Here is a 24,943-nt window from a genome sequence, read left to right on the forward strand (position 1 = left end):
TACCTGTTAATGTACCGCTACGTCCGTGTATCAAACTCGCTCTATATTCAAAGGCCAATAAAGGGACGGTTGTCAACTGTTAGGTTTCTGCACATTTCATTAACGCCTGATTAAAGCTTAAAAGACGGAAAAGATTAAAGCACCCCTAATAAGATATTTTAGAAAAAGGTTTATGCATGGATAACCACGTCCCATACAGTGAGGCCGTCGGTATACAGACACGTTGCAACACATTAATGACATATATAAGGTACATATATAAGGTTGCATAATTACCTCGTGATCACAACAAACCTGGGTTACTACTCGCTCCGTCTCCCGGACAAGGCACAAACATTGTTAAAGATGGTTTTATTCACAAAAATGGGTGGTATAAAACACATGACTGCAGGACAGACAGAAAAAAGATGGAAGGGACAGAAAACATGTGTGTATCATCCGTCAAAAAGTCTGGAACTTTTATGTGAAGTTTGTATGGACCTCGTGTGCATTGAGTGCGTTCCAACTGCTCATACTGGTCACACTTTTGTCAGTCTTGGTGAAATTACGCCACTGAGGAAACATGAAATTCACCATTTCATTGACAGCACTGAAGATCAACAAATGGCCGAAATACAACAACGTATTTCATCTACATCGGACATTTTCAAGCAAGATGAAAAGGGTTCTGATGATCTCGAAAGCTATTTGAAAAAACAATGCGACAACATAAAGGCCGATATTGATATTCTCAAAGTCAGGCGCTTCTCTGAGTACCACCACTTCAAAGCAAGAAATATGGAAACAAGACAAATATACAGCAGGGAGCTGGAAATGACACAAGGAGACTTACTAAGATATTTACTGGAATACAAAACACTATTAAGAGACGACCCATGTGATGGACACATGTTTGATAAGACAGTCAATGTAAAACCAATTGAGAACTTGTCAACGTTGACAGATCGCGATGTTCCAAGATGTACTCCACAGAAGAACCACCAAGATTACCTTCAGCAAGACCTTGATACATTGACAAATGGATTTACTGAAAGTCTGAATCTGTCAAACAATACAACGTCGCCATGGCAACTGCAAACCCCGTCAGAAGGACGCTTTCTAGATCATCACCTTTTTGTTCTTCGTTCGCAGTACGCCGTTCTTCCAGAAACAAATGTACTTACAAAGTTCAAATCGCCAAAGAAGATAGCTCAAATATGTCCCACAGGCGACGTGGCGTGGAGTCTTTTAAACAACAAGATAACGCTTCTTGACAGAACAGGAAAGATACAGCAACAACGGATATACGACGTGCCGATCAGAGCGATCCTGGTCCATCCTTTAACTCACCAACTGTATACATTTGATGATAACGGGATCATTGACCTGTCCACGGGTGCACGGGTTTTCCATTACCAGGCAACGATAAAACCGTTGTGTTTGCACTTTGGAAATGACGGCTGTATTCTGCTAGGAATGACCGGGAAGATAGCCAAAATCGCACCAGATGGAAAACATATCCTTACGACTACCGCGTCCGCCTCTGGAAAGCCATTTGTCTTCACACCAAGCAAAATTACGGAATGTCCTCTGACAGGCAACTTGGCGTTCGTGGACCGGGACCTTCAAGAAGACGGTGGACAAGGAAATCGGCATGTCCAGGTGATGGACAAGGAATTTGAAGAAGGCATCAAACTCAGCGTGGAGACATTCAACGCTAAAGTTAAAAACTGGAGTAAAAGTCGCAAACAAACATGTGATATTGAATTCGACAAGGGAGGTAACCTTGTGCTTGTTGATGGTCGTACTATCTTTCTGATAGACATGATGACCGAAAAAGCCATGAGAACCATTCACATAGACAAACATCCTGTGATAAGTATCGGACTCGGGAAACAAGGGGAGCTGTGGGTTACATTGGATGGAAAGTCAAGTAAGGTCAAGGTACTGGAGTACATTGAAGATCGTTCTGGTTAAAAACAATGTCACGGCAAATTTATCCGTAACAAATTAGCAAGTAATCTACTCCAGATCGAAACGTTTTGTTGGAACAAATGAAGGTCGGAACATTTCATAATATTTTCTAGTCTTCCTAGATAATATTTTAATACGAAACAAAATAAAAGCACCAACACGAATTCGTAAAGATCAGGATGTATTACTGGACTGGCAAACATGTTCTATTATTGCTAAGGTAAGGGGTAAAGCACCTACATGATTGCATGCGCGTTGTACAGACATATGTAAAATCATATTTGCGCAGTGAATTTATTTGTGTACACTCTACCTGTAGTTTCTATATATGGTGTGCTGTAGATTAGTACTAGCTCTTATCAGGGAGGGCGAAAAGGCAAAAATTGGACTGCGGCCAGACTTTCTCGGCATGCGGTATTCATTACCTTATAAAGAAGTGTTTTATATAAAGGCGTGATATGGATATACAGTCTCGAAAAGAAACAGGAAGAAAAACTTACTTTATATAATATCTTGTATATACTAAAACTGTCCAGCCTTCATTTTGTTTGAAATTTGTGAGGGTCGATGTCAGGCGTACCCTGTTACCATTAACATTTAAGGTAACATATACGGTTGTTATGCATGAAAATGTACGTAATTGTGTATATTTCAGTCGATATATAGTCGTACAATGTACATGCATGATGTAATATATATGGTTTTAACAGACTAGGCTCAATATCTATGTTCATCACTGTCTAACGAGTCTGAAATGTAGATATGAAAATCTCTAGAAACAGCTGAATCAATTTCTCCCATATCTACTTTAGGTTACCTTACTCAATGGGTGTTGGATGAAGAGACTGTGTAACAAGATGCTGATAACGCTGATAGAATTAATCAGCAGTTACAGAGGCTATGGAGAAACTCGCCTGTTATTGTTTGCATGTATCGTATTTACCGTGTAGCTATCAAACACAGGAAGTCGTTTGTTATATAGTATTGTGTAGTATAATCCCTGTAGAGTTCTACCGAGTGTATAAATCGTCAGTTTTCTGTCTATATCTGCACCATTTCACCAGAATACTTTATGTAACGTGCAAGAATGAATTTGAGCTATAAAGGTCGGTAACTGAAAAAGTCATTGATTCCACAGTTAATAAAGATGGATATCAGTGTCGAACCATAACGTGTAGCTCGCAACGACAAAATCGGACTTCAATGGTCTCCGTATCGATATCTCTTTGTTCCTAGTTTTGCCTTAGTTTTATCGATTTTAATCGAGTCATGTTTTTGTTGACAATTCGGTATTCCCTTGTTATCTGATTTAATAAGGGCTTCCTAATAAACAAAGACATGTATACCTACATAGCAATAGCAGTAAAGTTGTATTTCTAATTAAATATGTCCATTTCCATAGTACTTCGTATAGACAATATATATATATGTACATTTCCATACTACTTTGTATACACGATACATATATGTACATTTCCATACTACTTCATAGACACAATACATATCTGTACATTTCCATACTACTTCGTGCACACAATACATATATGTACATTTCCATACTACTCCGTACACGAAATACATATATGTACATTTCCATACTACTTCGTGCACACAATACATATATGTACATTTCCATACTACTCCGTACACGCAATACATATATGTACATTTCCATACTACTTCGTGCACACAATACATATCTGTACGTTTCCATACTACTTCGTACACACAATACATATGTGTACATTTCCATACTACTTCGTACACACAATACATATATGTACATTTCCATACTACTCCGTACACAAAATACATATATGTACATTTCCATACTACTTCGTGCACACAATACATATATGTACATTTCCATACTACTCCGTACACAAAATGCATATATGTACATTTCCATACTACTTCGTGCACACAAGACATATATGTACATTTCCATACTACTTCGTACATACAATACATATATGTACATTTCCATACTACTTCGTACATTCAATTCATATATGTACATTTCCATACTACTTCGTGCACACAAGACATATATGTACATTTCCATACTACTTCGTACATACAATACATATATGTACATTTCCATACTACTTCGTACACACAATACATATATGTAAATTTCCATACTACTTCGTACACACAATACATATCTGTACATTTCCATACTACTCCGTACACAAAATACATATATGTACATTTCCATACTACTCCGTGCACACAATACATATCTGTCCGTTTCCATACTACTTCGTATGCACAATACATATATGTACTTTTTAAGGGGCATAATTAGGGGAGCAGCAATTCATATCAAGTGCTTTAAATTTAAATCGGTGACAAAATGTTTTTAATGTCATGTGACGAAGTGGGCCTGTTATCTGATTTATTAAAAAATGTTCAGGAAATTTGTATAAATATATTTGAAACATCAAAAAACATTTTTTTCTTAATTAATTTGAGATATCAAATATTTACGTTTTTGTTTTCCAACTTTCTTTTATCAGTGTTATTTAATATACAATGCGGCGCTGAAGCTATATAGTTGTAAACAATAAGAGCTGTTGTCAACTTACAGAAATATTGATCGATGAAAGTTAAACATCGGGGTACTGTAGCTGTGACATGGAGAGAAACCTAGTAATAGTCAGTATTACACGAAACGAACCAGGATAATGTGACGGAGCGTTCGTCTCGCCCAGAACATTAATGTCCTACTCCAGTGACTATTACTGAATGTGGAACGTGGCTAATTGACGTTTTAACATTTACAAATAAAGACATACCTTCGGGTAAACATGATTTTTTAGACAAGATATTTTACTTTTTTTAAATATTCATCAGTCGACATTTTTTTATAAAAGTTTTAGGACCTTTACGTTGATATAACCATCTATAATTTTAAAATACCTATATTTTTGTATAGCTTTAGCTGCTCTTTATAAATATAATACTGAATTGTATTAATATGGCTGTATATCATAATGTACTGGTTTTGGTCACTAAATATACAACACTGTATTTCATTTATATTGACATGTATATATGTATTACAATGTATAACTCGTGATGTACTGGTTTAGGTGACTAAATATACAACACTGTATTACATGTATATTGACATTTATATATGTATTACAATGTATGACTCGTGATGTACTGGTTTAGGTCACTATATATAAATATAACACTGTATTACATTTATATTGACATTTATATATGTATCACAATGTATAACTCGTGATGTACTGGTTTAGGTCACTAAATATCCAACACTGTATTACATGTATATTGACATGTATATATGTATTACATTGTATAACTCGTGATGTACTGGTTTAGGTCACTAAATATACAACACTGTATTACATGTATATTGACATTTATATATGTATTACAATGTATGACTCGTGATGTACTGGTTTAGGTCACTATATGTAATTTATAACACTGTATTACATGTATATTGACATATATATATGTATTACAATGTATAACTTGTGATGTACTGGTTTAGGTCACTATATATAAATATAACACTGTATTACATTTATATTGACATTTATATATGTATCACAATGTATAACTCGTGATGTACTGGTTTAGGTCTCTATATATAAATATAACACTGTATTACATTTATATTGACATGTATATATGTATTACAATGTATAGCTCGTGATGTACTGGTTTAGGTCACTAAATATACAACACTGTATTACATGTATATTGACATTTATATATGTATTACAGTGTATAACTCGTGATGTACTGGTTTAGGTCACTATATGTAAATATAACACTGTATTACATGTATATTGACATTTATATATGTATTACAATGTATGACTCGTGATGTACTGGTTTAGGTCACTATATGTAAATATAACACTGTATTACATGTATATTGACATTTATATATGTATTACAATGTATGACTCGTGATGTACTGGTTTAGGTCACTATATGTAAATATAACACTGTATTACATGTATATTGACATGTATATATGTATTACAATGTATAACTCGTGATGTACTGGTTTAGGTCACTATATGTAATTTATAACACTGTATTACATGTATATTGACATATATATATGTATTACAATGTATAACTCGTGATGTACTGGTTTAGGTCCCTATATATAAATGTAACACTGTATTACATGTATATTGACATGTATATATGTATTACAATGGATAACTCGTGATGTCCTGGTTTAGGTCACTACATATACAACACTGTATTACATGTATATTGACATTTATATATGTATTACAATGTATGACTCGTGATGTACTGGTTTAGGTCACTATATGTAATTTATAACACTGTATTACATGTATATTGACATATATATATGTATTACAATGTATAACTTGTGATGTACTGGTTTAGGTCACTATATATAAATATAACACTGTATTACATTTATATTGACATTTATATATGTATCACAATGTATAAATCGTGATGTACTGTTTTTATAGATGTGAGCAATAGTGCTATCTGTCTACGTATTATTGTGTACTGGTCTGTACGATATGGATTTGTATATTTTCTTGTGTAGTCAAAGATGCTCTATATAAACATATAGCTTTATCCTTGAAACGACTGTCATATCCCTTTGTCATGTTGTGATAAAGGATGCAAAATGCTACAGCTGTATTAATTTTATCTGAATCGAAAGAAACGATCGTCCCATAAAGATTAGAACAAAAACAAAAATTCCAAAACTGTAGGCTTTGTGGAATGGTGAACAGCCTGACATTGAAAGGTGAAGAGCTATACCTTGTTTATAACTTATTCAATTTCTCCTATGTATCGGTGCCTGTAGACGTATGCTTTACCGGTCGCGGACAGGGGTAATTCTTCACAAGCATTCCCTTCGTGTTTTTGTTTGACGACTCGAGAAAACATTGTTAAATGAGGGAAGTAACTTGAAAATCCATCGGAGTTTCGGAATACCATCTCAAATATTTAAAATGAAGCTGTAGATATAGTATGGACATATTGATTTACCCCAGTACATACCGTGCCGATTAGCCCTGTATGTGATTGTTTATTGTTGGACTGTTCGGATTCCTCCGTTTCAGGATAATTTACATGTACACATGATGGAGTCTATATATATCAGTACGGATATCAATCTAGATTGCGTGTGATCAATTGTTCTATATCACGTCTGTACATGTACAAGTACAAAACATATATAACAGGTACCATGCAATGTAAACAAGAAGTTCGATTAACACAATAAACGGTTCAGCATTTCTTTTATTTCCTTCTTTGTCACTTTATGTATACAAACGGACAGTAACGAAACAATTATCAAAATTTAAAGTGAAAACCACAATACAACAGCATGGGCTTTAACGTCTTTGTTAGCCAAAACCTTCATAAAAATTAGTGAAAATTGTGATGTATATGCATAACTGATTTGTTATCAAACTTTTAATAGAAAGTTCCGAACTATATTTGGTTCAAATTACTACGCCTCGTATTCCAATGCTCTAAAGTGTGTGTGTGAGAGTTTATAAAGCAGGCTTCGTGTTTTCTTTGTCTCAATGGAAAGTATCCAAGTGAAAGAGAATGTTGGCTTATACTAAAGTAGCCGTCAGCAGCTGTGTCTAACGAGTTTGTAGATAGCTTCCCAATACAGTCTCTAGATAATGGCCCGATTTGTATAATACAAGTGATTCGTGAATATAGCATATTGAACATCAAACATTGAAACCGTATATACATATATCGAGAGAAGGAAAGATACACAAGGCACTTGCATAAGTGATATATATAAGTGATTACACGCACTGGAAAAAGATCATTGTCTGCGCTGTAGCAGCTTCATCCCTTGAAGGATTTCCATCGATTTGAAACACTAATTAAGGACCATAATATCAGACAAGTTTCAATTTCAGGGCTGTTGGGTCAAGGTCATCATTACTTATTTTTATACTGCTAATAGTAGCCAGTAAGGGACCTATATTGTTTTAGCAATACCCTGCTTGTTATATATATTTTTATTGAAAATTATGATTAAGGGTGGGCTATTATGACCCTTACTCAACAACATGTTCTTTATTATTTACTGCCATTCTGTACTGATATACCACCTCCTTTATTCCATTATTTGAATCCTTCATACACAGCATTCCTGAGTGCCCTCGGCATTTTTATAAGTTTAATTAGCACTCCAAGGTCATTTTCAAAAACATTTGAACGTTAAGAGTGTCCGTTTTCTTCTTCCTTGTTTTAAAAAGCTTACAAACATTTTAATCTGCTGTCAAATAATAAATGATCAGATATACCTATAGAATGTTGAGGATAAAGCCATTCAAATGTATCGACAATAACTATTGTCAGTATCTTAATGGTCTATTTAAGTCAATGTTATTCTGATAACATCTATAGACTAATACAAATCCATAATTACGGTTAGACGCCATCCAGAATTTAATGTTTATATCTGCCCTCCCTAAAAAAGTAACGAGAAAAGATTGCTTGGTAGACATATAATACTATAAGTAAGAAATAGTGTGCGAACTTGAAGTACAAAAAAGGCAATAACTCTGTCAAACTATATTGATAGGTCAATATGTGGTGTACAAGACTAAATACAGCGATAGACTGACCTAATCCTGCCCATAGCCTTAGTTTTGATTTGAAATGTATAACGATAACGGAAAGTTGTTTTTGCTATACTTTAGATAACGAGTTTTTTTATAATAGTTGTTTCCTCAGCAACAGAAGTGTATCTCTACCAGCAAACATATAGAAATAGAAATTACAGATACAATACTACTAACACAGTTCTTGTAACAGGGAAATAGTGATCCGTAAAAAAAGAATATCTCAGTCGGGAAATACGTCTCTGGTGGTACAGAAGGGCGGTGAACTTCCGGAATCGTCACACAACAAACTCGGTCCCTGGTGGTACAGGAGGGCGGTGATCTTCCGGAATCGTCACACAACACACTCTGTCCCTGGTGGTACAGGAGGGCGGTGATCTTCCGGGATCGTCACACAACACACTCTGTCCCTGGTGGTACAGGGGGGCGGTGATCTTCCGGAATCGTCACACAACAAACTCGGTCCCTGGTGGTACAGGAGTGCGGTGATCTTCCGGAATCGTCACACAACACACTCTGTCCCTGGTGGTACAGGAGGGCGGTGATCCTCCGGAATCGTCACACAACAAACTCGGTCCCTGGTGGTACAGGAGGGCGGTGATCTTCCGGAATCGTCACACAACAAACTCTGTCCCTGGTGGTACAGGAGGGCGTTGATCTTCCGGAATCGTCACACAACAAACTCTGTCCCTGGTGGTACAGGAGGGCGGTGATCTTCCGGGATCGTCACACAACACACTCAGTCCCTGGTGGTACAGGGGGGCGGTGATCTTCCGGAATCGTCACCCAACAAACTCGGTCCCTGGTGGTACAGGAGTGCGGTGATCTTCCGGAATCGTCACACAACACGCTCTGTCCCTGGTGGTACAGGAGGGCGGTGATCTTCCGGGATCGTCACACAACACACTCTGTCCCTGGTGGTATAGGGGGGCGGTGATCTTCCGGAATCGTCACACAACAAACTCTGTCCCTGGTGATACAGGAGGGCGGTGATCCTCCGGAATCGTCACACAACAAACTCTGTCCCTGGTGATACAGGAGGGCGGGGATCCTCCGGAATCGTCACACAACAAACTCGGTCCCTGGTGGTACAGGAGTGCGGTGATCTTCCGGAATCGTCACACAACAAACTCTGTCCCTGGTGATACAGGAGGGCGGTGATCCTCCGGAATCGTCACACAACAAACTCTGTCCCTGGGGATACAGGAGGGCGGTGATCTTCCGGAATCGTCACACAACAAACTCTGTCTGTGGTGGTACAGGAGGGCGGTGATCTTCAGAAATCGTCACACAACAAACTCTGTCTGTGGTGGTACAGGAGTGCGGTGATCACACAACATACATCAACACCAATCTTTAGAGTTCTGGTATTGACGAATTTGCAATTAAAAACTGTAAAGTAATGTGTACCGTACATCTGAGTGAGACATAAGGTCATTAATTTTATAACAACGATGCCGTGCAAATAATTGTATTTGACTGCAGTTAAATGTACGTTTGACTATGATTCTGATTAAGCAATACAATTTTATTTTGTATCAGCATTAAGGTTCTCACAACAAGAAGCAGGATTCAAAATGGAATTAGAAACATGTTTGTTATCGTATATTGCATTTCTAGAAGTTAGCTACAAACTTAACAGTGATACATGATGACATCGGCACTGGCGCCCAACAAGCAAACAGGAACTAGTTTTACTTAATCAGGTGTTAGCCCCATCAGTATCATCAGCACCCAGAATCAACATCAGAACTATACTGGTAAAAAGGTTCAACAAAAAACACAAGAATAATGCTCGCTGCATTAGAAATACAAATGTGAAATACCTATTAATATGTATTGAGGTGTTTTATTGCACATTACACAATACATGTACTCAAACGTACTGAAATGATTTGAAAAGCAGATACTCCGAATATCCAATAACAAAACTTATCTTTTTACGGAATTTCTAATTATTTATTTCACACAAACAAATAAATTGATTAAGGATTACAACTTGAGAACTTAATGTTCATACGTCACATAAAGACAATGCTGTTTCCATCATGTGTAGAAATACCAGACCCAGGATATTTAATTTTGTTACAATTACATGATTTAAAGCTGGGGTGATTCCTTAGTGTCCCATTGTTCAACAGCAGGTCCCCCAAGTTTTATCGAGATGTAGGCTCAGGCTGCATTGTTCCCTACGTGTCCCTTGAGTTCCAGGTGTAACAAGGTACCCTGTGATACCTTTGTACCATTGCTTGTGCAATGTATTAGAAACAGATATCGATGTGATCCTTATTGACAATTTCTGTTGTACAATACAGAGGATTTTTATTACTACCTATTGATATCAGGCTCGCTTCTAATCTGCTCCTTTGAAGAATTATCATGTTGAAGTTTAAGCAGTACAAATGTTGTTTACTACGTAACATTTTGGTAAACAATCAATCAATAAATGAAATACCGTGTCAACCATACTGGCTATTGGTTCGGTACAGGGATGAACTATATCTTACAACAGCGTGCTGTAAGTAATTACAATAACGTCATATAAAATTTACTAAACCAGCTACCACAACATAAAGGTGACTGTCTTGTACTACTAGGATAGCATGAGCAAGGGCAGGCCATCCCTGTCTTGTTTCGGAAAGACCCGAACAGTTTCCGATTGTAAAACATTCACGTGTAATGGATCTTGCTTTTATTGACTTATAACAACATTTTCGGTTGGTAGGTTTATTTAAGGACTGTAAAAAAAGTAATTGCATGAAGATGGCCGTAAGGTCTGAAAACGTAAGTCATAATGTCTTATCCGTCCAATGTATATTGTACCCGGCGTCAATAGCAAGTTAGTTTGAGTTATCTCCCTTCTAGAATCATCTAGAACTAGAACCTACATACCCCTTCACATTAGGGGAGAGAAACCCTAGTGTATCTCAATGAATTTTAGGCGATTAATGTGGGGGACCCTGTATAACCGATTTGTTTTCTTTTACTTTTTAGCTCATCTGGTCCGAAGGAACATGGCGAGCTTATGCCATACTGCAGCGTCCGTCGTCCGTCCGCCAACTTTTCCTTTAGATTTTGTCTGGACCATCCTTGAGCCAAGGGGACAGAGGGGCGGGGCCAAATAATGGAAATAGAGGTAAAACCTTTAAAATCTTTCTCCTATTGTAGGGATTAAGGGGTTTTATTCTAATTTAGCCTGGATCATCCTTAGGCCAAGGGGACTCAAGTTTGTATGAACGGTGAGTGGTGGCCCCATTGGGGCAGAGGGCGGGGCCCAATAGGGGAAATAGAGCAAATTCTTCAAAATCCTTCTTCTTCTGTAGGAACGACAGGATTTTGTCCAAATTTGGTATGAAGCACCCTTTGATGAAGGGGAAACAACATTGTATAAACGGTTGGCCTGACCCCCTCGGGCAGAGAGAAGGGCCAATAACGGATATAGAGGAATAGCTTTAATATCATTTTTCTTCCGTTGGGTTTGTTTGTTTGTTTGTTTGATTTTGTTTAACGTCCTATTAACAGCTAAGGTCATTTAAGGACGGCCTCCCCTGTGTGCAAGATGCATGCGTGTAGTGTATGTGTGTGTATTTTGGGAGGCTGCGATATGTTCGTGTTTGTCTTCTTGTAATAGCGCGGAACTGATGCCGACTTTATAGTGCTACCTCACTGAAACATACTGCCGAAGACACCCAGCAGGACGCCCCACCCGGTCACATTATACTGACAACGGGCGAACCAGTCGTCCCACTCCTAATTTGCTGAGCGTTAAGCAGGAGTAGAAACTACCATTTTTAAAGACTTTGGTATGTCTCGGCCAGGGGACAGAACCCAAAGCCTTCCTCACAGGGGCGAACGCTCAACAAATGGCCAAAAGTGAGGCATTGTCAAGGGAGACATTAGGAAAAAGAAAGTTATTTAGAAAGGAGAGAAGAGATAAGGTCCCAAATTTAGTCGCCTCTTACGATCATGCAATTGGGGGCAGCAGGTACAATTCTTACGCCCTACCTGCAGGGCAGCTTCCGTTGGGATGAAGGTATTTCGACCAAATTTGAATCGTAGCATCCTATGGGGAAGGGAAAGCTATTTGTATAAATGGTGGTTCTGACCCCCCTGGGGCCTGAGGGGTGGGGCCCAATAGGGGAAATTTAGCAAATTCTTTAAAAGTATTCTTCTTCTGTAGGAATGACAGGATTTTATCCATATTTGGTCTAAAGCATCCTTTGGTGAAGGGGACTATAGTTTGTATAAACGTTGGCCTGACCCCCTGGGGCAGAGCGGCGGCGCCAAATAGTGGAAACATAGCAAACTCTTCAAAATACTTCTTCTTTTGTAGGAATGACTGGATTTTGGCAAAATTTGACGAAGCACCCTTGGGTGAAGGGGGGGGGGGGGGCAATTTTGTATAAACTTTTGTATAACCCTCTGGGGCAGAGGGGCGGGGCTAAATAGGGAAAATAGAAAAATAGCTTTAACATCCTTAGGATTATGTCCATATTTGGTCTAAAGCATCCTTTGGTGAAGGGGAACTAATTTTGTATCAACGGTGGTTCTGACCCCCTGGGGGCAGAGGGGCGGGGTCCAATTGTGGAAACATAGCAAACTTTTCAAAATCCTCCTTTTCCTGAAGGAATGACAGGATTTTGACTAACCATGTAATACATGTACAGCAATATCTGGCTATTTTAACTTCAATTTTGCTAACATTTCCAGGTGAGCGATACAGGCCCTCTGGGCCTCTTGTTGATATTATGTTATATTTCGTTTGTTTGACTTAGAGGACACAAATAAAAACCAAAATTGATCTGCTTCCTCATTGGAAGACTTAAATTCTATATTTAAAAAAAAAAAAATCCGAATACCCTTCTCTTCGGCGATGTCTCTCCCTCGGCCCCAATTCTTGTACGACCCTGGCTGATACGAGGAAGATTAACACACAAACGAATCAAAACAATTGATAAGTAGAATCTTAATTAAAAGTGTGCCTACCATTGTGCCTGAAGTCTCGTTGATATATCTAAGTATAGAGAACGTTTATATACAGTCCATCGAGTATTTAAGCTTAAGTGAGAGAGCTACATAATGTAGTTTATTATCCAGATACCGGTAATATATGCTGGTCCTATGTTATCTTATTTCCTTACGTCCTATTTGCACTTTCCTTATTTAGAAATGATTTACTAGCTTATATGAATCACATAATTTCGTGGCAATTGTTTAGTTTTAAATCTCTGAATCAAATAGAACACAGACACGAGTTACCTCCCGTTGGCTATATATTACCAAACAAAAGATATGTTTGCATTGCAAAGCAGACTTTTGACAATATATTTGAAATAAACTTGTTGACAATTTTCTTGTATTATGCATCGTCTATGTCCTTACCATTGTCTATGCAGCAATGATATATTCATCCTATTTTGGAATTGAAATCAATTTGATACATTAACTGGAATCGAAATATATCTTTGCTGCTATCCACACAAACATAGGCACTATCTTTGGCAAATTCATCATTAACACTTCATTATTCCTCATTTCCAAGTAACCTGGGTCTATGACGTCTTTGAACAAGGTTCTATGATAACAGGAGATAAGGTTGAATACCGTATTAGTTAATAAGTTTGTCCATGAAAGTACATCATTAGGATGAACGAGACATAACAATCCGTGACAAACTGTCTAATTACGCCTCTTAAAGTTTTACCACAGTTTTACCACATTTAGTGCAAATTAGATTTTGCTCTACGGGTGGATACGTTATCATTTTACAAATACATGAAATTGCAATTTTGTCCGTATAATGTAACTTCAACATGGTCTATATTTGATCATATGTCATTTGTACTGCTTGGAAATGGCTAAAATCATTATCATTGTCCATCATGTCTTTTAGGTGCACGTTTCAGTACAGGAGACGAAAAAGTAATATCTTTAACACAAATTGACGGCAGAGTTTTCATACAATGTAGTCTGACATATCTAAATACCTATATGACATTACATAAAATAATATTTGCAACCAAACATCTGACGGGTGTTTGTGTTCATTCAACATGGAATAACTCGTCAGTTTCGATAGCTGTGGAACATAAAATCGTTAATATTCTGGCAGCTTTAGGTCAAATAACTATGATGGATTTCACGCAGAAGATAACGATGAGCGTGCTGTTTTGATGGTGTGATATAGACAGGCCCCATTTTGGGATGTACGTACAAACTCTAATGATACGATCATAGTTCGCTCGTAATTCACACATAATTGTATATTATAGAAACGGTACCGTTACCCAATCCAAACACAACCAAGGGCTAGGAGCAAGAATCGAGTAATGTTTCTATCGAAACTTACGAGTTATCTCCCGTTAAACAATCAGCTCTGTCTTCTTTCCGAAATGAATTAATTTTCTTGAACATACAACCACGTATGTTTCGGGCTGATAAAGACATAAAGATATCATTATTCGTTAATTAAAGAGGGTTATGAGATATTTTAACCGCAATATGGATGTGTTTATATGCCTTATAAAAAACACAATGAAAACCCTTTTGTTTGGCTTTTTAGATCATTATTTTGCATGTGAGTAACTAATTATGTCCCACGGTTTATAAAACAATTTTAAAAATCATTGTTTTTAGCCATGTTATGTGCTTTTGTAAGCCATGTTTTTTTATCAATAGAATTATGAATCTACATCCGGTTAGGAATAGACAGCGCCGTTTTTACGATCATGAAAAGGCTTCGCAGAGAGTTGAAGTGTGTCTTAGCTTGTTGGGAAACAGTCGGATAACAGCACCTGACTATCAAAAAATCCAAATAATTCTTCTTTCCATTGAGTATGCGCAATAGGAATTTCAGCCCATCACCCTGGTGTCGGATCGCATACCCTAATAAACAATTAGTTTTACAGTTTGAAATTTAACTGATACAATATCCTTTTTATTGGCAAAATGTGATCAAGATTGAAATTGGGTCCTTGAAATTATTATTTGTTTTTCAATATGAAGATGCTGAAACGTGTGACCATCCGATTGACATGACCGATGTTTCTTCATAGTCCTTTACACTGGAGACGTACTTTTTTCATCATTTTTTCAAATATTTTGCCCTAGCAGTAGAAAAATACAAATCTATAAGATACAGAAAACCTCATCACAATTACCTTTAATCAGAGGGCCCTGTATGTATACGTAATTTACGTTTAGTGTAAATGAATGATTCAATATAAGGTCTGTTGTATGCATATGTACTTGTACATTTACTATTGTTGATGTTATTTACCATTAAATTATTACAAAAAATCAATACATAAATAAACTAAAATAGCAAATCGAAATGAGTATAATTAAAATAAATATAAATGAATATATAACCCATTGCAAAAATAATTATACAAAATGTAATAAAGTACAAGTGCAATTTAACTGTTAATAAGGAAACCCCCAATTTAATGGTAAACAATAATGCTTCTGTCATAATAATTAATTTCTTGTAGTGAAAAACGACTAGTAAAAGTGTCGATGTTGATTAATTGTGTTTGACACAGAGTAGCCTCCCCTTGCCATTGACGCCTTACTCGCCTCGGAACATTTATCGATATTGATGTATCACCGGAAGACAGAAATCTGTGTCTTCAGATCAAAATATTGATTTAATACATTGACAGGTAGTTAATATAGAACATGATGTAATTCACTGCGAAACCTGTTTCTTTTCTGGTCACAACAAATCCCTGTCCATAGCTGAGGGCCAGTGTTTGTATCTATGTTCTACGGCAGTGTCGAAGGCTGGTACTGTTATTAGACAGTCTTGTATAGCCCCCGCGCACTCTGGCGTCACTAGAGCGTGACGATATATCAATTAGCTCAAAATGTCAAAATATGAATATCTCTGTTTCTACGTATTTCAATATTACTTAAATTAATAAATTTGAAACAAATTATTTTTCAACATCGGCGGCCACACGTAAATTTCAAGATTAAGTTTTTAAGTTTGTACTAGACAAAGACGCTTATAGGTGATATTACGTGAAAGGTTTAGCTATAGATTAGCAAATATAATGAGAAATTCCTTTATGTAAATAATTGCATGTTCGGTTATAACTTGGTAAGAAATTATTTGTTCAAGTTCAAGTTCAAGTTCTTTATTTGCTGAAGTTTTACAACTTATGGTAACAAAGACACTCACAAGGACACTCACACTAACACGCACACATCCTCCTCCTCATTATTCTCATCCTTTCATTATTGCCGACAATATATCTCTTCTCTCTTCTCCTATCCTGATTTCGTTCTATTATATCTTATTATTTTCACTCTTACTGACGATTTGTGTAAATTTTATTATTGATGTGGCCTGGTGTACATTGTGGTAACTATTACTGGGAGAAGGTTCTATAAGTTGGGTTAACTTGTGTCTTATCCATAGCGAATTGCAATAAAATATGTTTAAGTCAAAATAGAGAATAAACCTGGTCCCTGGATATAAACGTTGCTGACAGCATTCCTCGCCTATGTGTAGATTATCAAATGTTAAATATCGACATGCAATTTTAAAAAGAAATTAAAATGATTTCCTATCCAGATTTGCATTCAAAATATGACGACACACTTTAGAAAGAAAACGTGACGTCATAGACTTCAAAATGGCGAGAATGGAAATGTGGTTGAACAGTTGTTACATGTTATCTGTTAAACATTTCTTAAATGTTTTGTGTCAAATTATTACGCACCTACTGGAGAATTTGCTTCGTGAAGTGAGTAAATATAAAAAAAAATGAAAGTTATTTTATGATTTTTTGAACTCATTTTAAAGCATTATATCAAATAAAGGGAGAAAACCCGAGGAGATGGACAGAAAATTTACTGTGGCTTATTAGGTTGTGTTTACAAAACTATTAATTTGAAATCAAGTTGTAACTTTGTACACTTGTTTGTATTTACTAGGTCAGTATTAAAGGTGGACACATTAACCATTAAACAGTCTCTGTCTGTTATTTACATGTGCGTTAGACTGAAAGTGAGGTATAGGCGAATCAAGGTTTCAAATACGTCATAAGATAAATTAAATTTAAATGTTCTTTGTGAGGTTTTCAAGAGATACCAATAGGTTTGATTAGATTCTAAGTTATTAAATTTGCATCAAGAATTAAAAATATATCGGTGTTAAAATCAGATATAATATTTATAAAATATGCCTCTTGGTGTCTTAATCCACAATTTACATTCTACGGATTTCCAAATAATATTTAAGTCTGTGTTTTTGAAATTAGTCTCATCATACATTTATTTTAAAACTAAATGCGGACATCCCTATCTGTTGTTTATATATTTATACTGGCCTTGTTTCTGTAATCACTTTAAATGTAAAGCTAAAAAATTATTTCGATTTCTAATTGACATTTAATTGAAGCGTACAAAGGAATATGTTACGGAAGAGCGTTAGGGCCACGAAGAAAAAACTTTTTTTTTTTCGGGTTAGTAAATTGAATATCGATATTACAGGTTTATCAGTGGAAACCTCGAGGTTGGTAAATCGAACTTTCGCGTTAGTATCCCCAAATATTAAACTACTAACACAAACAAACGAAATCCATATTCTCCTTTGTGTGTCTAATGGTCTTCAGTACGAACGCACTGACTTGTCAATTAAAGATTAAGATTGAAAATAGAAATAAATTTTAATCAGAATTATTTTTGCTTTCTGTAATGAGGTATTGTCAATTATTAGTTCGAAAGTTGAAGATATATTCATACAATGATGCTATGATTCAAAATAATGCATCATTAAAAAATACAATAAATCGCGATGATAAATTATATACCACAGGGTGTATTTAAACAATCCGCCATAGACAGTAACGTTTTGTGTAGTTTTCTTCCTTTTTAAAGTCAAGATTCTATTTAAATGATGTCAATACAATTTTGTTATCAGGAAAGAAATTTAGTTTACTTTAAGCTTTCTTTTAAAGAATTAGAGTTGAAGATTTTCAACAATTTAAAGTTATAAGAATCCGAGATTTCTGTTAGCAGAAATTAGACCAGTCAACTGAAAGAAATGTATCCCCTTATTTTTCTGTAACGTGCAAGCAAGAAAATGACATTTTTGCTCTTCATCTTTAATATTTTTATTTTTATTTATTTTTTAATTTTACTTTTGATAAGACAGTATCTTTTCTTTCATATTTGAGCTGAAATACAAATTTGTCCCTTGTTTTACAATTTAAGAAATTTCACTATATTCTATATAACGACTGTTAAAGAATCCGCAATTTGGTGATCAATAAGGGAAAATACCAGACAAAATTTAACTTCTCAAAAGCTCAGTAGAACTCAGTACTGAAATATTAGTATAAGAATAATCAGCCTAAACACGAATCCCCGTAAGTTTTCCGAGGTTCTGAGGTCACAAAGAGGCGAGATAGCGAGGACACGTCCCGTCTAACTTAGTCGATAGCAATCTTACTTTACAGGTGCTCTACATAATAGACCAGTAGAAAGTGATAGCTAATTTTTCAATTCTGTATTGAAATCGATTTTTGACACATGACAGCAATTCGAAAACACGCCTCCTGATTTACGGCTGTTGCTGATCCGAACGAAGTCAAGCGTGATATTTCAAGCCTTCATTTTCATCCAAATATATTAACAGTAGCCGACGGCGTGTTGTAGCGAAGAAGATTTACTACAAAACATGATGGATACCAAAAGATACAAATCTGCCAAAATTGATAAATGAATACGTTTTTCCGGTCTCACTTCCTCACAAATTACAGGGTAGGAACCGTGGAGCTCGATGAAGATCAACTCACGTAAAATTACAAGTAGATATTAACAAAGTCTCTAACGCAGTCCTCACTCACCAAACCACACCAACCACACCTGTCCCCAGCTAATGGCGTAAAGGTGTGTTTCATAATAAATTCAATAAACACACTGTTTTTAAATGTACCGGTAAAATGATGTATTTCTCTGTTCACAATTACGATGAAATAACATCCTTTTCTTGTGGTCAAAACAATGATTTGTGTAAAGGACCGTGAACGCCCTTTAATGAACACAAAACACATTGAGCGGTGTTAGAAAGGACTTAAAAAAGAGAAAAAGGGATGACGACCGTAGGCTGATTTCGTTATTTAAAGTTTCTCCAATTACAATTTTGTCATCTAAATTTTCATGAATTTTGATAAAACTGTACAAGGTATAACTGATTAATTTTAACTTTTTCTTTGTACTACAACGGAAGGGTTTTATGTAGGGTGGTTTCTTGTATTATTAGGAAGGGGAAGATGAGGTGATAAATTATGCCTGTGTTCATGGCTTTATAAAGACTAAATAACTTATCTAGACAATAATGTTTCAAAATCATAATCATCGTTTAAGTTGCATTATAAATCGAAAACAATTCGCAAAAAGAATACATTTTTAAACATAAAACATACTGTCCATATATAACAAGGTTTGAAAATTGTGTATAAAGAATTAATACCTTTATACCAATTAAAATATTGGAGAGCAATTGAGCTAAGTCATACAAAATCACTATAAAACGTAACGTATATATACCGCTGTAAAAAAACAGGTTGTGATGAAAATGTCCAGCTGGGCTCCAGTCCAGAACATCCCTGAAATGACATGCCTTTCATGAGATAAATAGCAAGCCTATGAAACGTCGGTAGAATATGATATTATTTTATTTTATTTTACATATTGTTGTCTCAAAACAATGACAATAGTAATTACATTTTTTTGCTCTTTATATGTCCCATAAGGGAGATGACTTTCATAAGATACGAGTTTGTTGTTAAATCCTTATTCAGCGATTTCAAGTGATTTTGTATGACCATTGTTGTAAATATTGAATAAAATATTGTTTAATCTAATTAATACAATACCCGTACAAACGTTGTTAATAAACACATTATAATATAAATATGTAGGACGTCAGTTTGGCATTTAAATATTCTGATGCGAAATTATTTATTCGTTTTCATTTACAAAACTAAAAAAAGGGTGTAAGACTTGCACGTTTTAAGTCTCTCATAGTGATACCGAGACATCAGAGTACATCTGTGTTCACGTATGCACGGATTTTCGCATTCAGACAGACAATGTTATATTCATGACCTTATGACATCTTCTAATACTTACGATAAATACAATGTATACGATTATACCTTTAATGAAGATGTGATAGAAATCAGTGTACGTGTTGTTCAAAATTTATAACTGATAGTATTAAGTGGAAATTAATTAAAATTAAAAAAAAAACAAAAAAAACTAGGAAGCAGATCATAAACCACTCGACAATTTTGGAAAAAATTACATCGAAATCTGGTGAAAAAAATGTTTGATATTTCAATAAAATAAGATATTTTCTCATATTTGACTATTATGATATGTAAGTTTCTGCTATTGAAAAAAGAAGTATATCTATTCAATGTGATATTGGCAAAGAAAGAAGTAATAGCGACAGTGCAGAAAAAACGCCCCTTTATCAAGAAAGGAACATGAAAATTTACATATCACAACATAAAACAGAGTTAATAAGTCGCCATGAAACAATAAGATATACATACCAATACCACTTGGTATCACAAAGAAATGAACAATGTTTTTTAATATACGAAAAATATGAGTAGTTATAAAAGTTCAAAACGAAAATAGGAAAAATAAAATAAAAGTATGGAAGTTATTGGTATTGCCTTACCTTATCTAAATAGTGACGTAAGCATAAGTATTATAGTCCGAATAGGCTGTAAATAAATAAATTGATGAAAACCTAACAGTTTTGGTCCTGTTCATTAATAAATAGGTGTAAAACGTTACTGTTTGAGTTCCATTTCTTAATAAATTGCTATAATTAAATACATTAATAAATTGCTGTAATTAAACACATTAATAAATTGCTGTAATTAAACACATTAATATATTGCTGTAAAACGTTTTAGCTATAGTCCTGTTCAATAATAAATTGCTGTAAAACGTAATAGCTATAGTCCTGTTCAATAATAAATTGCTGTAAAACGTAATAGTTAGTCCTATTCAATAATAAATTGCTATAAAACGGTACTGTACGAGTTCCATTTATTAATAAAATTATTTTAAATGCTACTGTTCGAGTCCCGTTCAAAAATAAATTGCTGTATTTAAAAACAATTGCTGTAAAATGTAACTTTTTTATATCATTTTCTTGATACATTTAAATTACGGTAAAATGCAACCGTTTTTAGTCGCGTTCATTAATACATTGCTGTGGATAGCTACCGTTTTAAGTCCTGTTCATTAATACATTGCTGTGGATAGCTACTGTTTTAAGTCCTGTTCATTAATACATTACTGTAGTTAAAGGCATTGCTTAAAATGTATCTATTTTAGTCCATTTACTAAATACATGTAAATTGCTGTATAACGCATTCGTTTTTAGTCGAATTCATAAATTAATTTATAAAATCGTAATTGAGTTTTAGTCAAAATCATATACAATGCTGTAAAACGTAACTGCTTTAGCCCATTTTCTTGATACATAGTGTACATGAAAATTGCTGTAAAATGGAAACATTGATAAATTGCTGTAACTAAATACACTGCATAAAATGTAACTATTTTAGTCCAATTCCTTTATTCCTGTAAATTACATGTTAAACGCAACCGTGTTTAGTTCTTTTCATTATTATATTGTTTAAAACGTAATTTCGTTTTGTTTTTAGTTCAAATCATATAAATATTGCTGTAACAAATCTGTTTTTAATCCCATGCATTAATACATTGCTGTAAAATACTTTTTTAGCCCCGTTCATTAACAAGTTGCTGTATAAAGTTAACTGGTTTTATTCCAATTAATTAATGGAAATAATTATTTGCTGTAAAAACATTACTGTAACATATAGAAGTAATGGACGTTCAGTTATGGGACTGATGTAAGCTATAGTAGATATAGAAGTTATGTAACCTGTATCAGATTTGAGACTGATGTAAGCTATAGTAGATATACAAGTTATGTAACCTGTATCAGTTTTGTGACTGATGTAAGCTATAGTAGATATATAAGTTATGTACCCTGTATCAGTTATGGGACTGATGTAAGATATAGTAGATATAGAAGTTATGTAAACTGTATCCGTTATGGGACTGATGTAAGCTATAGTACATATAGAAGTTATGTAACCTGTATCAGTTTTGGGGCTGATGTAAGCTATAGTAGATATAGAAGCTATGTAACCTATATCAGTTATGGGACCGATGTAAGCTATAGTAGATATAGAATTTATGTAACCTGTATCAGTTATGGGCCTTATGTAAGCTATAGTAGATATAAAAGTTATGTAACCTGTATCAGTTATAGGACTGATGTAAGCTATAGTAGATATAGAATTTATGTAACCTGTATCAGTTATGGGACTGATATAAGCTATAGTCGATATAGAAGTTATGTAACCTGTATCAGATTTGAGACTGATGTAAGCTATAGTAGATATATAAGTTATGTACCCTGTATCAGTTATGGGACTGATGTAATCTATAGTAGATATAGAAGTTATGTAACCTTTATCAGTTATGGGACTTATGTAAGCTATAGTAGATATAAAAGTTATGTAACCTGTATCAGTTATAGGACTGATGTAAGCTATAGTAGACATAGAAGTTATGTAACCTGTATCAGTTTCGGGACTGATGTAAGCTATAATAGCTATAGAAGTTATGTAACCTGTATCAGTTTCGGGGCTGATGTAAGCTATAATAGCTATAGAAGTTATGTATCCTGTATCAGTTATAGGACTGATGTAAGCTATAGTAGACATAGAAGTTATGTAACCTGTATCAGTTTCGGGGCTGATGTAAGCTATAATAGCTATAGAAGTTATGTAACCTGTATCAGCTCTGGGCCCGCTGTAAGCTATAGTAGATATAGAAGTTAAGTAGCCTGTACCAGTTATGGGACTGATGTGAGCTATAGTAGATATAGAAGTTATGTAACCTTTATCAGTTTTGGGACTGATGTAAGCGATAGTAGATATAGAAGTTATGTAACCTTTATCAGTTTTGGGACTGATGTAAGCGATAGTAGATATAGAAGTTATGTAACCTTTATCAGTTATGGGACTTATGTAAGCTATAGTAGATATAGAAGTGATGTAACCTGTATCAGTTATGGGACTGATATAAGCTATAGTCGATATAGAAGTTATGTAACCTGTATCAGTTTCGGGGCTGATGTAAGCTATAATAGCTATAGAAGTTATGTAACCTGTATCAGTTTCGGGACTGATGTAAGCTATAATAGCTATAGAAGTTATGTAACCTGTATCAGTTTCGGGGCTGATGTAAGCTATAATAGCTATAGAAGTTATGTAACCTGTATCAGTTTTGGGACTTATGTAAGCTATAGTAGATATAGAAGCTATGTAACCTATATCAGTTATGGGACCGATGTAAGCTATAGTAGATATAGAAGTGATGTAACCTGTATCAGTTATGGGACTGATATAAGCTATAGTAGATATATAAGTTATGTACCCTGTATCAGTTATGGGACTGATGTAAGATATAGTAGATATAGAAGTTATGTAACCTATATCAGTTATGGGACCGATGTAAGCTATAGTAGATATAGAATTTATGTAACCTGTATCAGTTATGGGACTGATATAAGCTATAGTATATATAGAAGTTATGTAACCTGTATCCGTTATGGGACTGATGTAAGCTATAGAAGATATAGAAGTTATGTAACCTATATCAGTTATGGGACCGATGTAAGCTATAGTAGATATAGAATTTATGTAACCTGTATCAGTTATGGGCCTTATGTAAGCTATAGTAGATATAAAAGTTATGTAACCTGTATCAGTTATAGGACTGATGTAAGCTATAGTAGACATAGAAGTTATGTAACCTGTATCAGTTTCGGGACTGATGTAAGCTATAATAGCTATAGAAGTTATGTAACCTGTATCCGTTATGGGACTGATGTAAGCTATAGTACATATAGAAGTTATGTAACCTGTATCAGATTTGAGACTGATGTAAGCTATAGTAGATATACAAGTTATGTAACCTGTATCAGTTTTGTGACTGATGTAAGCTATAGTAGATATACAAGTTATGTAACCTGTATCAGTTTTGGGACTGATGTAAGCGATAGTAGATATAGAAGTTATGTAACCTTTATCAGTTTTGGGACTGATGTAAGCGATAGTAGATATAGAAGTTATGTAACCTTTATCAGTTTTGGGACTGATGTAAGCTATAGTAGATATACAAGTTATGTAACCTGTATCAGTTTTGGGACTGATATAAGCTATAGTAGATATATAAGTTATGTACCCTGTATCAGTTATGGG

At 35.0% G+C, this 24,943-nt stretch overlaps 1 protein-coding gene across 1 annotated transcript; it reads left to right on the forward strand.

The window, feature by feature from the left end:
- Window positions 1-363: 363 nt before the first annotated feature.
- LOC110443906 lies at window positions 364-1,956 on the forward strand. The gene has a single exon (XM_021488369.1). The coding sequence runs from the start codon at window positions 364-366 to the stop codon at window positions 1,954-1,956; it is 1,593 nt and encodes a 530-aa protein (XP_021344044.1).
- Window positions 1,957-24,943: the final 22,987 nt, after the last annotated feature.

Source organism: Mizuhopecten yessoensis, unplaced genomic scaffold, assembly GCF_002113885.1.
Source record: "Mizuhopecten yessoensis strain PY_sf001 unplaced genomic scaffold, ASM211388v2 scaffold1961, whole genome shotgun sequence".
In the NCBI taxonomy this organism is placed as follows: Eukaryota; Metazoa; Mollusca; class Bivalvia; order Pectinida; family Pectinidae; genus Mizuhopecten; species Mizuhopecten yessoensis.